This window comes from Hyperolius riggenbachi, chromosome 1, assembly GCF_040937935.1.
Source record: "Hyperolius riggenbachi isolate aHypRig1 chromosome 1, aHypRig1.pri, whole genome shotgun sequence".
Lineage (NCBI taxonomy): Eukaryota > Metazoa > Chordata > Amphibia > Anura > Hyperoliidae > Hyperolius > Hyperolius riggenbachi.
In genome coordinates, this window is record NC_090646.1 from 645707126 (window position 1) to 645722189 (window position 15064).

At 45.0% G+C, this 15064-nt stretch overlaps 3 protein-coding genes across 6 annotated transcripts in view; 2 read left to right on the forward strand and 1 right to left on the reverse strand.

The window, feature by feature from the left end:
• Window positions 1-15064, forward strand: part of LOC137531174 (acyl-coenzyme A amino acid N-acyltransferase 1-like) — a 108378-nt gene that overhangs the window by 49866 nt on the left and 43448 nt on the right. The gene's annotated exons all lie outside the window — the stretch shown is intronic.
• LOC137531138 (acyl-coenzyme A amino acid N-acyltransferase 1-like) overlaps window positions 1-15064 on the reverse strand; it is an 81884-nt gene that overhangs the window by 34148 nt on the left and 32672 nt on the right. The window contains exon 1 of one of the 3 annotated variants that reach the window (XM_068251364.1): window positions 8906-9118. The exons of 1 other annotated variant lie outside the window; for it this stretch is intronic. The gene's annotated coding sequence lies outside the window, so the exon portion shown is untranslated. Of the gene's footprint in view, window positions 1-1378; window positions 1433-8905; window positions 9119-15064 lie in introns of those variants that run through there. One more of the 3 variants, XM_068251365.1, reaches the window with a different exon arrangement.
• Window positions 9549-15064, forward strand: part of LOC137531111 (acyl-coenzyme A amino acid N-acyltransferase 1-like) — a 31393-nt gene continuing 25877 nt past the window's right edge. For both annotated transcript variants that reach the window (XM_068251362.1, XM_068251361.1), the window contains exon 1: window positions 9549-9901. In XM_068251362.1, the coding sequence (XP_068107463.1) occupies window positions 9756-9901 (146 nt within the window). In that variant the 5' untranslated portion in view covers window positions 9549-9755. The remainder of the gene's footprint in view (window positions 9902-15064) is intronic.

Consider the following 15064-nt stretch of genomic DNA (forward strand, 5'->3'; position numbering starts at 1 on the left):
TTGGGAACTACTGTCCTAGGAGATATCTCAGGAGAAAAGGTGAAGTGTGTGTGTGTGTGTGTGTGTGTGTGTGTGTGCGTGCGTGCGTGCGTGCGTGCGTGCGAAGAGGATGAAAGGGGGGCACAAAAATGAGGTTTCGCTCAGGGCACTGTGAAACTTAGGCTGACCCTGTGGATAAGACAGTGGTCCAAGTGCTGCCAATGGGACAGTTTTATATGCATCCTTCAGTGCCGTGTAGCAGTGGTCAAGTGTGTTCAAGCCCCTTGACCACTGCTAATAGTAATAGTTCGAGGTACGGGGACTCGGGAAGCACTTCCTGTCCAGTACTGACGAGGTAGGGCACCATAAGGAGTTGATGTAGAAGCAGATGCTGCCACCTCTTTTTACCCAGAGAGAGCAGGATCACGGTTTGCTTGGATGAGGCTGAAGCCTGGGAGATGAAGGGCATTCTCCAGGATGTCTTTGTTACCCATGTTTCAGGATCCCCAGAGCAGGGCGTTACGTAGGCGAAAGGGGGCCTGACCTTGGGCTGGCCCAGAGGGGATCAAGCCTGGAATCCATAGGTTCACAAGGTGTCGATAAAAGGTGGAGTGCCCTGGGCGGCCAGGATGCAAGATAAGCAGGTGGAGGCAGGAAACAGCCTTTTTCAGGACACAAGCAAAGTAGTATAACCCACCCTCCCCTTACTGTTTGTTGAGTTGTGGCAAGGAACAGATGGGTGTTGGGGCACACAACATTTGCCAACACATACTTGTGTCATCTCTCCACAATTCTTCACAGCTAGAATGCGGGTCCTTGCCAATGCCGTTCCTTATTGTTCCAATAAGATCAAGGGTGGATATCCCGACTCATCTTTAAATATGTACCCACTGTGCTTGTTTAAGAAACAGGACGGCTAGTGGCTGGTACGGCGGTTGTGTAAAGCGGAGGCATTGTCAAAGGACCTGTAGAGCGCGTGCTTATGATTATCCAAAATATGAATGTACTATGTATCACTGTGTTTTGGAAAAATAAAATGTTAATAAAGCTGTGGCCTTTTACGCCAATGGAGCGTCACAGCGTCTTGTTTGGGTGAAGGGTGGGGTTGCCTCATTGGGCCATGCCCAGGTCACGTGAAGCAGAGGGCCGAGCACAGAGGTGTTGCTACCGAGCTCCCTCCGGTCGCAGAGGAGAAACGGTTCATCCAGTTTTTTGGGGAGGGAACGGACATTTGCCATGAGGGCAGAGGGGATGGCTAACCACACACCGTAAAAGACTAACAATAAAGAATATTATTATTATTATTAATAAGCATAGCCTCATTTGTAACATTCCAAAACCTGAGACTGGCTTTGGCCACCATGAAATACAACAAAGAGCAAGAAGACCTGTCACTAACCTGTACACACGGGTAGCAGCTCAGAGATAGAAGAGAAAGGGATTATTGTCATACAGGAATGTCAGAGAGGACTGTATGACCTGCAGTACAAAGGCCAATGCCCTTGCCTGGTGCTTCTATTTATAGTTTATGGAATATTACACTGTGTTGTCTTAAAGGGACACTTAAGTCAAACAAAAAAAATGAGTTTTACTCACCTAGGGCTTCCAATAGCCCCCTGCAGCTCTCTGGTGCCCTCGCCGTCTCCCTCCGATCCTCTGGGCCCCACCGGCAGCCACTTCCTGTTTCGGTGACAGGAGCTGACAGGCTGGGGATGCGAGTGATTCTTTGCGTTTCCAGACACATTAGCACCCTCTATGCTGCTATATGGTATATGATATATGCTATAGCAGCATAGATGGCGCTATTGTGGCCAGGAACGCAAAGAATCACTCGCATCCCCAGCCTGTCAGCTCCTGTCACCGAAACAGGAAGTTGCTGCCGGCGGGGCCAGGAGGATCGGAGGGAGACGGCGAGGGCACCGGACAGCTGCAGCGGGCTATTGGAAGCCCCAGGTGAGTAAAACTCATTTTTTTTTTTTGACTTAAGGGTCCCTTTAATGCCAAAGTCCACACATAAATCCAAATACATTTTAAACAGGTACTATAACGACATACAGCAGAATGCAGTAAATGATCAATTTTTTTGTTAACTATCCTGGTTTCAGCATCAGAAACCCTTCCTTTTATGTATATTTTGCTGTATATCAGGTATGCAGGCCTGCCCTCCCACTGAGGCTTTGCCCAGGCTGGAAATTATATGATACGGAATTCTCCCCCTCCCCAAAGCATTCAGAGATCTTTTCTATTAAGCTTTAGAACTCTCAATAAACAAACATTACGTAAAGATCACCTGCCAAGTCTAAAGATGCAGCCACCTGTGATAGATTTCAGAAAATAAATCAGAGAAAGATATTACAATGGGCAAACACTCACGAAGAGTGTAGAAAAAAAAGCAGTTTTATTCATTAAGTTATTTTGACTGCAGTTCCTCTTTAAAATATGTGGTGCTTAAAATCCTGTTTAACCACTTGCCACGATTGCGGCAGTATATCTACGCCCCACGGGAAGACTATTCCCATCCCAGGAGTGTAGATATATGCCTCCCGCCGCCGTTCGCTCCCATGACTGCTCTTGCATGTTCTTGCCGCCGATCGTTAGAGCAGAGATCAATATATGGGAACGCAGTTCCCATTTATTGATCTAAGTCCCCGTGTCAATGAGATGCCTGCATCATTGTTACAAACTTAATTTCCCAATTTCCTGTTCATGTACTATTAGTACACAGCAGGAAGAAAATGAGTGAGGACATCTTGTGGCCAAATAGTAAAATTACAACTACACACATTTATTTCAATAAAGAGACCTACACATAATTTAAAATTACCTCCTAACCTCTCACACTCTCCCATAAACACTAAAATACATAAAATAGTTACCTTAAGGACTGAACTTTTTTAACATGTATGTCAAGAAAGTATATTACTGTTATTTTTGAAAACATGGGCTTGTAAATAGTGATGGATGCAAAACCGAAAAAAATGCACGTTTATTTCCAAATAAAATATTGGCGTCATACATTGTGATAGGGACAAAATTTAAATGGTGTAACAACCGGGACGAATGGGCAAATAAAATACGTTAGTTTTAATCACGACAGCATGTATTTTTTTAAAACTATAGTGGGCAAAAACTGAGAAATAATGATTTTTTTTCAATTTTTTTCTTATTATTCTCATTAAGATGCTTTTAGAATAAAATAATTCTTAGTAAAACGTACCACCCAAACAAAGCCTAATTCGTGGCGAAAAAAAACAAGACATAGATCATTTCATTGTGATAAGTAATAATTAAGTTATTGGAAAATGAAAGGGAGGAGCACTGAAAGGTGAAAATTGCTCTGATCCACAAGGGGAAAACCCCTCAATGGTGACGTAGTGAAAGGGAACCTGAAGTGAGAGGCATATGGTGGATGCCATCTTTTTTTCCTTTTAAGCAATACCAGTTGCCTGGCTATCCTTCTGATTCTCTGCCTCTATCACTTTTAGCCTTACACCTTGAACAAGCATGGAGCAGATCAGATGTTTCTGACTGGATTAGCTGCATGCTTGTTTCAGGTGTGTGATTCAGACAGTACTGCAGCCAAATAGATCAGCAGGGTTGCCAGGCAACTTTAAGTTATCTTTAAAAATGATGAGTTATGCTACAAGAAGCAGCACAGCTGAAGCAAACAACAACAGACTGAACAAGAATACAATAGAAAGGAAGCGCACTACTATGTTATATGTATTGTGTTGGCTGAAAACAGTGTGCTAGGAATAGAGAAGCTCAATGTACAAAAAAAAAAGGAGTATTTTTGCTTTTTTTGTAGCAGGCTGGACAAGGCTGCTGCTTCTGCTTTGCTTATCATCGCCCTGCTGCTCAGACTGTCAGGTGGTGGGGCACAGGCAACATTGCTGGGAAGGTCGCAGTGTGCCGATCTGGAAGTCTGGAAGTCTCTTGTACAAAATATACCGATATTCCCACCCTCAACAGCAAAAAAGTTACCGTGTCCATAGCACTTGTGGCTTGATTCACAAAAGGGTGATTACCGAGTTATCACGCCTAAAAGCTTTGCACGTGCAAACATGCGTGCAAGCCATTTCGCGCACATGTTGCACGTGCAAAGTTTTAGCGCTTGCGTGTTAACTTTTATCACACGTACGGCGTAAGTATAATAAAGTTTTATTTAAAAAAAAAAATGAATTGCAAATCGGAAGCGCTGTACAGTTTACTGTACAGCGATTCCAAGTGCTGTGAAATTGCGATCACAAACGCCCGAGGAATCGCTGCATGCAGCGCTGTGGCAATTTTAAAGTGCTGCAGCGATTCCTAGCGGGTTCCAGACCTAACTTGCGTTTGTTCTCACTTGGCCAATGGGATTGTATAAAAATCACCCACACCCATAGCATTGCATTAGCAAGAGCTTTTCAAATCACAAGCGCTTAAAAAGCTCTTGCAGTGTGAACCAGGCCTTAGGGTGGGAACACACTAGGCGTTGCGTGAAAGGTTGCGTTTTGTTGCATATGCGTTTGTGAGTTTTCAATTTTGAGTGCATTTGCCTTTTGCGTTTCACACATGCGTTTTTCTTGCGTTTTGAGTTTTACTGCATTTGCGTTTTGCACATAAAAACATATTTGCGTTTTTAAAAGCGTTTTGTATGTGTTTTTGATATACGTTTTACGCTAATCACTAGGTAGTCAACAGGAAGCGTAAATACATCATCAGACTTGCTTTTTTTTTAAAAGCATTAAAAAAAAGCATTAAAATCACACTAAAATGCAATACCTCTGCGTCACCATAGACATTCGTTATGTGCGTTTTAGATGTGTTTTGGAAAAATATGCAGCAAGGTCAGCGTTTTTCAAAACGCACTTTGCAGAACACATACATAGGCGTTTTTTTCAGGGCTGTGAAGTCAGAGTCGTGGAGTCGGGGCAATTTTGGGTGCCTGGAGTCGGAGTCGGGAAAAAATGCACCGACTCCTAATGAATTTGTAACTGTAATTAAAATAGAAAATATGATAAAATGTTCTATTTCTCAGATAATGGTCATCATAAATAATTTATACCTACAGTAATAGCTGTGCTTAGTCCACAAAAATGAAATAAACCAAAATTAGTTACTTGTGCTGCTTCAATAAAGCAGTCGCCATATTTTTAAAGTCAGATATACAGATCTGATTGTGACTGTATATATGATGTGTACACAGGAATCTCTTATATATACTAAATAACATCTATGCTGTAAGTATAAAGCCTGATGTGTAGCCGTGTCACTAATAGAGATGATCAATGAGATGGAAATAATTCTGCGTTGATTCTGATTTATGCAAATTTATTTATGCAAATGAAAATTTATGCTGCTCTTTGCTCATGAAATCAAATAATTTGATATGTTGTTAAAATTGGTTTGGTGACTATGAATTAAAGGGTACCTGAGACGGATGAAAGGAAAAGTGTTATACATACCTGGGGCTTCTTCCAGCCCCCTACAGGCCAATCAGTCCCTCGCTGTCTTCCTCCGCCACCTAGATCTTCTGCTATGAGTCCAGGTAATTCAGCCAGTCAGCGCAGTCCGGCCGCATGCCGCTTCCACAGCCAGGAGCGTTCTGCACCTGCACAATAGTGCTGCGCAGGTGTAGTACGCTCCCGGCGGTGGAGTGTGTGCATGCGCACTACGCCAGACTGGTTCAAGTACCTGGACTCATAGCAGAAGATCCGGGTGGTGGAGGACAGCGAGGGACTGATTAGCTTGAAGGGGGCTGGAGGAAGCTCCAGGTATGTATAAAACTTTAATTTCATCTGTCTCAGGTTTACTTTGTTACACAGTAGTACTATACTCTACATATGCACTCTCCACAGAGCTTCAGGGAATCCACTGAGAATGTTTTGCACATTGAACACAGAGGTGTTGTCTATCACCCATAAACCTTGTTCAGATTGTGCATGAAGAATGTGTAATAGACGAAGAATCTCCTCCTTCCCCTGCAGAGTACCTGCACATCATTCTTACATGTACCCACACTTACATTGCCTAGGGCCTGATAGATGTTCTTTGTTCCGGTCTATACCTTTTACAAGTACTCTTACCCAGGACTAGTTTTAGTCTAAAGGAAATAAATATAGTAGTGTACATTTCCTTCTCACTTCAGTTGCCTTGTAAAATTCCTAAGCGTTGGCAGTAAGAGATGAATTTCATGTTACATACTGTTAATCAACAAAATTGTAATATGCAAATTAGAGGAGTTGGAGTCGAGGAGTCGGAGTCGGTGGAATCCTAAACTGAGGAGTCGGAGTCGGTGGATTTTTGGACCAACTCCACAGCCCTGTTTTTTTCTTCATGCATCAAATTGACTTGTATTATGTGCGTTAACGCTAGTGTTTCCCGCAACGCTTGCGTTTCTGCCTAGTGTGTTCCTACCCTCAGTCATGGACATGCAAATGCCCAATGGGCACTAATTTTCAAGTACTGTGTATATTAGCTTCCCTTTTGGTGAAGTTAGATTTCGGTGATGGTGGTAAGGGGGGTGCTGGGACATGGGGGCACGAGATTGTCGAAGCAAAATGCACACGTATGCATACCTCCCAACTTTTTGAGATAAGAAAGAGGGACACTTAACCCCCTTGGTGTTATGATTCTTTCCGGATTTTTTTTTGCACCCTTTCAGACCCTAAAACCTGGAAAAAATCATGCTTCCAGGGAGATCCTCAGCATTTTAACAATCACTCACCTCCCTGCAGGGCTGGGACAAGGTTCCTCAGCACCAGAGGCAGAGACTCCAAAGTGCGCCCCCCCCCCCCCCCCCCAGCGTGCCGCATTCAGTACACACACATACAGTACACACACACACACACACACACACACACACACACACACACACACACACACACACACACACACACACACAGTACACACACAGTACCCACACAGTACACACACACAGGTCACAATCAAAGTACATACAGTGCACATACACACAGGTCACATACAGGGTACACACACACAGTACACACACACACAGGTCACACACAAACATGAACAAACATATACAGTATACACACATCATACCTCCCAACTTTCTGAGATGAGAAAGAGGGACACTTAAGCCATGCCCCTGCCACACCCCTGATCACGCCCTTGTCACACCCCTAGTCACACATGCCATAAAGATTTCATAAGAAAAATATGTTGTTTTATAATTCAAACCACACTGGTCCTTTCTATTCTGGTTCATTTTCCTTCATAGTAACATTTTAAAATTAGTAATATATCAATTTAAAGGATGGGAATAAAGTTTCGAGTGAAACACATTTTTTTTAGTAGAGAAATATATATATTTACATAGAAAGAGGGACAAAGTCCTGAAAGAGGGACAAATGGGGAGGAAAGAGGGACAGAGGGACAGGGCTCCCAAAGAGGGACAGTTGGGAGCTATGACACACACACACACAATACACACACACAATACACACACAGTACAAACAGTACACACACAGGTCACACCCAAAGTACATACAGTACACATAGACACAGGTCACACATATAGTACACATACACACACACACACAGGTCACACACAGAGTACAAACATATACAGTATATACACACACACACACTACACATGCACACAGTACAAACAGTACACACACATACAGCACACATACACACACGTCACACACAAAGTACATACAGTACACATACACACAGGTCACACACAGAGTACAAACAGTACGTACACACACACACACACACACACATACACACAGAGTACAATCAGTACACACACACACACACACACACACACACAGGTCACACATAGGGTACAAACAGTACACACACACACACACACACACACACACACACACACACACACACACACACACACACACACACACACACACACACACACACACACACACACACACACACACACACACACACACACACACACACACACACACACACACACACACACACACACTAGAGATGGGAAGTTCGGATCTTTTCAATGATCCGGATGATTCGAATCGGATCATTGAAAAGATCCGGATCTTTGATCCGAATCTCGGATCATTTTACTACCGAAGCATTTGGGGGTGAAATGAATAGCAGGACAGGTCTTTCCCTGCTGTGGACAGGAGAAGGGGAGGGGGGTGGACACACAGAGAAGGGGAGATGGTGGACAGAGGGCAGGGAGTGGACAGAGATAGGAGGAGGGACGAGCAGAGAGCAGAAATGTTTGTTTGCACACAATACCCACATGCTGCAATCATATGCTTTACATGTATTTCACCTATATGCTCATCTGTGTACTTAGAATGCAAACATCGCACAGTGAAAGAAAGCATTACCCAAAGCATTCCCAGAAGTGAAGTGCAGCTGTTTAGAGCAGTGCAGGAGGATCATATTGCCCTGCAATCACAGTGCCTGCAAAGTTACTGAGCTGTGCTGAGCTGAGCCAAAAGCTTCCAATGTGTTCACTGTGCACAACTCCGGAACAGACAGCCTGTAATCAGCAGCACGTTATAGCCAGTATGTGTGCTCTACACATATCTGGCAGTGGCACCGATGTCCCCTCTCTTATCTACCTGTCTCCCTGCAAGGCTGGCTCCCCTCCAACAGAGCGATCCATCTCAGCTCTGCTTCCAGGACCCCGCTGCCCGCTGAGAGGGGGCGTGTCGCTCCTGGCCCCGCCCCTTTTGCGATCCGAATCACTCATTTTGATGATTCGGATAATTTGACTCACAAAATAGATTCGGATCAAAGATCCGAATCGTTCATGATCCGGACAACACTAACACACACATACAGTACACAAACACACAGGTCACACACAGAGTACAAACAGTACACACACATACAGTACACATACACACAGTACTCTCATTCATTCTCTCTCCACCTCCCTCCCTCTTCTCTCTCTCTCTACTCCAATCCCCCTCCATACCTGCTTCATTCAGCCAGGCACTTGAAAGCAGCTGGGTTCCCCTCCCCTTCAGCCTTCTGAGTTCATGGCGTTACAGTGCTTTCAGGCAGGCACTGTCCCTCCCCTGTCTAGTCCAAGCACAGCTCACACTTGCAGAGAAAGTCTTCAGGCAACTCTGCAGGAAGACGGTAAAGCCGGTGTAATGTCTGATCGCGCTGCCCGGAAGCTCCCCTCCACACTGAGTAGCACACATCTGCAGTGTGAAGTTAATTATGCTGCTGATGGTAACATAATAAATATCTCCGCTTCCACACATCCTACACTCCTCAAATCTTCAGGAAAGGGAGAGGATCCCCCGAACTACCTCTATGCCAAATTGCAGCCCCCGAGCCCTGCTGGTTCAGGAGATAGATTAGAGAAACCTATCTCGGGAACCAGTGGGGCTCGGGGGCTGCAATTTGGTATAGAGGTAGTTCAGGGGATCCCCTCCCTACCCTGGAAATTTGGTGAGTGTATGATGTGTGGAAGCGGAGATATTTATTATGTTACCATCAGCAGCATTATGAAATAGGAAATGTGAGCGCACAGTCTCCTAGGCAGCGTAATCAGACACAACACCGGCTTCCTGCTGTTGCCTGGTTACATGATGCCCCAGCCAGCCTGTCATCTCTGTGAAGACAGCGCGGCTATTATGGAGCAGTGGGGCGCACTACACAGGCAGCGGACAATGGGGAGATTAGTTCAGTGCCAGAACCAGCAGCAGGCGAGTGGCGAGGTGGAATGCGCCCTCTAGTGGCTGCGCTCATAGGCTGCAGCCTGCCTAGCCTCTGCCTTGGCCCGGCTCTGCCTCCCTGGCTCCAGCACTGCAGTTATGCCTCCATCCTCCGGGTGGCGCTGCAATTCTAAAGTGAAATTGCCTGCTGTCATCATGACGACAGCCGGCATTCTCACCAGGAGGAAGCAGAGCCCCGGAGGAGAGGAAGAAGAATGGCGGCCGACGTCGGGATCCCCCGGGAGGTATGTAGAAACGCCCACTGCGTGCTATACTCTGCACACAGCCTCCGGCGGCTACCCCGAGCACAGGTCGGGATTACCACTCTTAGCTGTGGGTTTCTGCCCCGACCCTAGCTCGGGATTACCAGCAAGGAGGTTAACCCACACCCCTGCCACACCCCTAGTCACACCCCCGACACGCCCCCAGTCACGAATACCATAATGATTTCATAGGAAAAATGTTGTTTTATAATGCAAACCACACTGGTCCTTTCTATCCTGGTTCCTTTTCCTTCATATTAACATGTGGCGATAAGAAATATATCAATTTAAAGCATGGGAATAACGTTTAGAGTCAATTAAACACATTTTCAGTAGAAAAAAATAAATATATTTCATTAGATCTATACATCAGTCCAGAAAGAGTGTCAAATGGGGAAGAAAGAGGGACAGAGGGACTGGGTTCCCAAAGAGGGACAGAGGGAGCTATGCATATGTCACGGCTGCAGAGAAGCACATTGAGCTTTCAGGTAGGTGCACACATAACATAACATGAAGCGGGCGTAACAATAGGCCCTGCAAGGGATGCATCTGCAGGGGGGCCCAGAAGCCACAGGGGGACCCATCCTGAGAGACTAACAACTAAGGGCAAGGAGAGAGAAAACTTTCTGCTTTCTGCACAATTGTCCTAATTGCTGCATCTGCTCAGCTACTGATAAGGAATTATAGAAAGTTTTGAAGACAAATATTTGTAGACAGTCCCTATTCTGTGTTCCACAGGGTCTTGTGTACAGTGCTGCTCTACCCCCAGCCTCCCCACCCCCTTCCTAAGTGCTGTGTGCTGATGTGATGCTGGAGAAGTCTGCAGAGCCAGTTCTGTGTCCATCAGAGATGGACAGAGTGAGTTTCATAGGCTGAGGCTGGGAACACACTCTTCTGTTGGCTTTCTGTATGTGTTATGTGTGAAAACATGTCCCTTTCATCACAGAAGCTAATGTAACTGATAGAGAAAATGCCTGCAGTGCTCCACTGCTGTCTGTTTATATCTGCATGGGGAAAACACATTCAAGTGTGCTCTAGCCAATGGAATAACATTGGTTCTCATTCTCAAGAAGGGGGGGGGGGGGGGGGGTTGGCGGGAGGGGGCCCCATCCAAAGTTTCGCCGGGGAGCCCAGTGATTTCTAGTTACACCCCTGCATGGGAGGCTGCGTTTTATGTCATGTTTTATTCTGCGTTTATTGTGCGTTTTTACTGCCTTTTTGGTTCATTTGTGTCAGCGTTTTTCACCGCAGATGCGTTTTTCAAGCGTTTTGCGTACATTTTAATGCGTTCGCGGTTCGCATATACTAAATGCATTTGCGTTCTGTATGCGTTTTACAATTGCGTTTTATGCAAATTAATAAGAAGACAACAGTAAGAGGAAATACATCAAAAAAAACTTTTCTTTTGGTTTTACAAAAAAGCATAGAAAAATGCATGGAACACGCATGAAAAACGCATACCATTGCATTTCCATTGACTTTCATTACGTGTGTTTTTGATGCGTTTTTGCATATAATGCAACAAAATCAGTGTTTTTGAAAAATACACGCATACAAAACTTATATGCGTTTTTGATATGTGTTTTTTCCTGCGGCCCATAGACTTCCATTAGCGGCAAAAACTCCTGTACAGCACCGGTACTGAGTTGTACCGAGTACCGGCCAGTGCAGGAGAGCAGGTGACCGGTGATGAATTCACCGCCTGTCAGCTGCCAGTGTGAAAGGGGCCTAAATTGCAAAAAGACTTGTCTAGTCCACTGCTATGTTTATTAATTTTTTTAACAAAAGAGCAATGTTGACATTTTCTGGCTCATGTTGGGTTTTAAACAGGGGCAGATTTGTTCTTTCTATCAACTAAGGCCTGCTGTCTCCACCCCCCTCCACCCAACATAATTCTGTCCAATACTCTGACTAGTGGTAGCCGGCTTGAATGGGCAACCCTCCATTGTGCTGCTCTGCCCACCGTTCAGCAAAGCTGACTGGCTGCTGTAATACCAGAGTGCGCTGGGCTATTGATTATTTATCCTGATCAGAGTAATTAATCAATAATGCAGGGCTGTCTGTTGCAGAAGCCAGTGATACAGGGGCTGACAGACGACTTTTGTAGTGAGCAGAGAAGCAAGCTCCAAGCAATTTAGATTAGCTTGATTGCAGGAAATCTGATCTCTTTTCCCAGCCCCCCCTCCCACCCTGTTGTCTTCCCCCATGACCCTTTCCTGTTTTCAAATTGCAGTGGCTTCTCTTTTCAAATTTCAAACTTCCTTTAACAGCATGTCCCTGCCAAACAGCACTGGGGATGTCTGCAGTCCTGGTGAAAGGGTCTTCCTGCCGTTTCTCCTCTGACACCAGGCTCTCTCTCTTGTGCCTCATCCTCTTTATCCCCCCCCCTCCTCCTATGCACCCCCCTCTTTTATATGTCCCCCTTTTCTGACTGTCCTTAAAGAGGAACTGTAGCGAAAATCTTAACATTTAAAACACATACAAATAAGAAGTACATTTCTCCCAGAGTAAAGTGAGCCATAATTTACTTTTCTCCTATGCTCCTGTCACTTACAATAACAATAACAACAATAACAATAATATTTATATAGCGCTTTTCTCCCTGGGGACTCAAAGCGCTGCGACCCTGCATTATGCAGTCTCAAAGGCTCGGGAAAAGAGGTGAGTTTTTAGCCTTTTTTTTAAAGCTGTCCAGAGAAGTAGCCTCTCGTACTGATTGTGGAAGTGAGTTCCATAGAGTAGGGGCTGCGTAGGAAAAGGCCCGAGCACCAAATGTTAAGTGTATCCTGGGAATAACCAGCTTCATCTTGTTGGCAGAGCGGAGGGTGCGTGAAGGGGCATAAAGTTCCAATAGATCTGCTATGTATTTGGGTCCCATGTGGTGTAGAGCCTTGAATGTCAGCAGGCAGATCTTAAAATTGATTCTCCATTTTACTGGTAACCAGTGAAGAGTTTGCAGTACTGGGGTGATGTGTGAGCTGCGGGGGGCATTGGCTAGGAGTCTGGCTGCAGCATTCTGTACTAGCTGTAAGGGGCGCAGAGCCTTATCTGTAGATCCGATGAACAGGGCGTTGCAGTAGTCTAGGCGGGAGGATACAAATGCATGAACCAGGGCAGGTAGGTCTTCAGCTGGGATAAGGTGTTTGAAGTAGATATCTATAAGAAGTAGAAATCTGTTATTACCGACAGATTTTGGACTAGCCCATCTCCTCATAGGGGGTTCTCAGGATTTTCATTATTTTTAAAAGCACTTAGTGAAAGGCAGTTGCTCCGTCCAACTGCCAAAATAGTGTACAGCGAGCAGGGAGGCTGGCCAGCAGTCATACTGTACAATGCCCAGGCAGGTGGGTGACAGAAGTGGTAGCGCCAAACAGCTATTATCTGTTTTGCATAAAAAGAACACTTGCCCACAGCTTTTAAAGATATGGATGGGTCAAAAGCTATTGAGACGCTCTCGATGGCCACATAAAATTGGAAGTAGGGCCAGATTTGACCCACGACACCGGTTTAATAGGGTAAGGCAAGCTGCTCCCCCCTCTGTTAGTACCAGTAAAATTGCTATTCCCTGCTTATGCTGCATTACAATTTTACTGACCTATCATACATCAGGCCCCATGTCACATGGCATTTCAGGCCCAGGAAGAGATAAACATTGCTACATGCAGTATTAATCCTAGTTAGAACTTGCCTTTGTTCACATCCTATTTTTTGTTTTTTTATTTATTTTTTATTTTCGTTCAAAGACATATTTGTTTTTTTTTTGTTTTTTTTGTCAAAAAAGATACATAGAAAAGTAGTTTCCTTCAAGTGTGCAAAAATATAAGACCTTAATCCAACACTCCTTTACATTACATCTATTTCAAAAACTGAGGTGAGCCCCCGGGCTCCAAATCCCTCCCCCCCCACCCCCCTCACCCAACAACATCACGCTTGGCCCCTCTCCCCTGTACCCGGGGCCCCACGCCAAGACATAACCAACCACGCTCTATAATGATGGGGGGAGGTGGGGGGAGCCGGAGCCCACCCGAGGCTTCTGGGGAAGGAAAGAAAAGAGAAAAGAAGGAAAAGACAAAAGTCAGAGATGTGAAGAAGAAGCACGTCCCACAGTAACAGAAAAAAAAGAAAAGTTTCCTGCCCCTCTGCCTAAATCCTTGTAGTCAGATGCCGCCGTCCGCTATAAGTCCCATTCACCCAAGAGGCCTATTCCCCGTCCAGACCCAGGACGCTATATATCTCCTCCATTTCTCTTATTTTAAGATCCTGATATTCCACTAAGCCCTTAAACTCAGTCCATTTATCCCATCTCCCAGCCTCTCTCCCATATATTATACATGAGAGCTCCTCCATTTTCTGTATGTAGTCTATCTCACTCAACCACTCCAGAATTGCAGGGCACTTCCGTGATTTCCAATTCCGACAGATTACAATCCTTGCCGCGTTTATCATATGCATACCTAGTGAACCCCTATATTGTTTTAGGTCTATGTCGTTAAGATGGAGGAGATATACCCCGGCTTCCACCGAGACTGGAATCTCAGCTACCTTCCAGATTAGATGTTTGACTACTCTCCAAAAGGGGTGGAGTTTTCTACAACTCCATAATAAATGGAGCAGATCTCCCTCTTCCACACCGCATCTCCAACAGAGGGGATCAGCACCACAGATCTTACCAAGTTTTGCTGGAGTGTAGTACCAACGCGTCATAATCTTATAACCTGATTTTTCTATTCTAGTTGACGTAGAGGCCCCACATGACATTCTAATTATCCTATTCCACTGGGCTGCCGATAATGTTTTACCTAAATCTCGCTCCCATCTATCCCTGTACATCTGGGTCGCATCTATTCCTTCCGCCAAATATGTATATATACGTGTCAAGATACCTTTGGCTTGACCCTTTTCATTACACAGTTTTTCGAATTGTGTTAAGCTCCTTGAGAGTTGTTCCTTATTGCCCAGCGCAAGGAGGAAGTGTCTAAACGGATTTAAGCTCCAAAAGTCTACCCTCTCAATGTGCAGAATTTGTGCTACTTCCCTTTCGCTTTTCCACTGATTATTTGTAATCAGCGTATTAATCTGCAATCTTTCCCCTCCTCTCCACTGTTTATAACTTCCCTTTTGCATCCCAGGTTCAAATTTCTGATT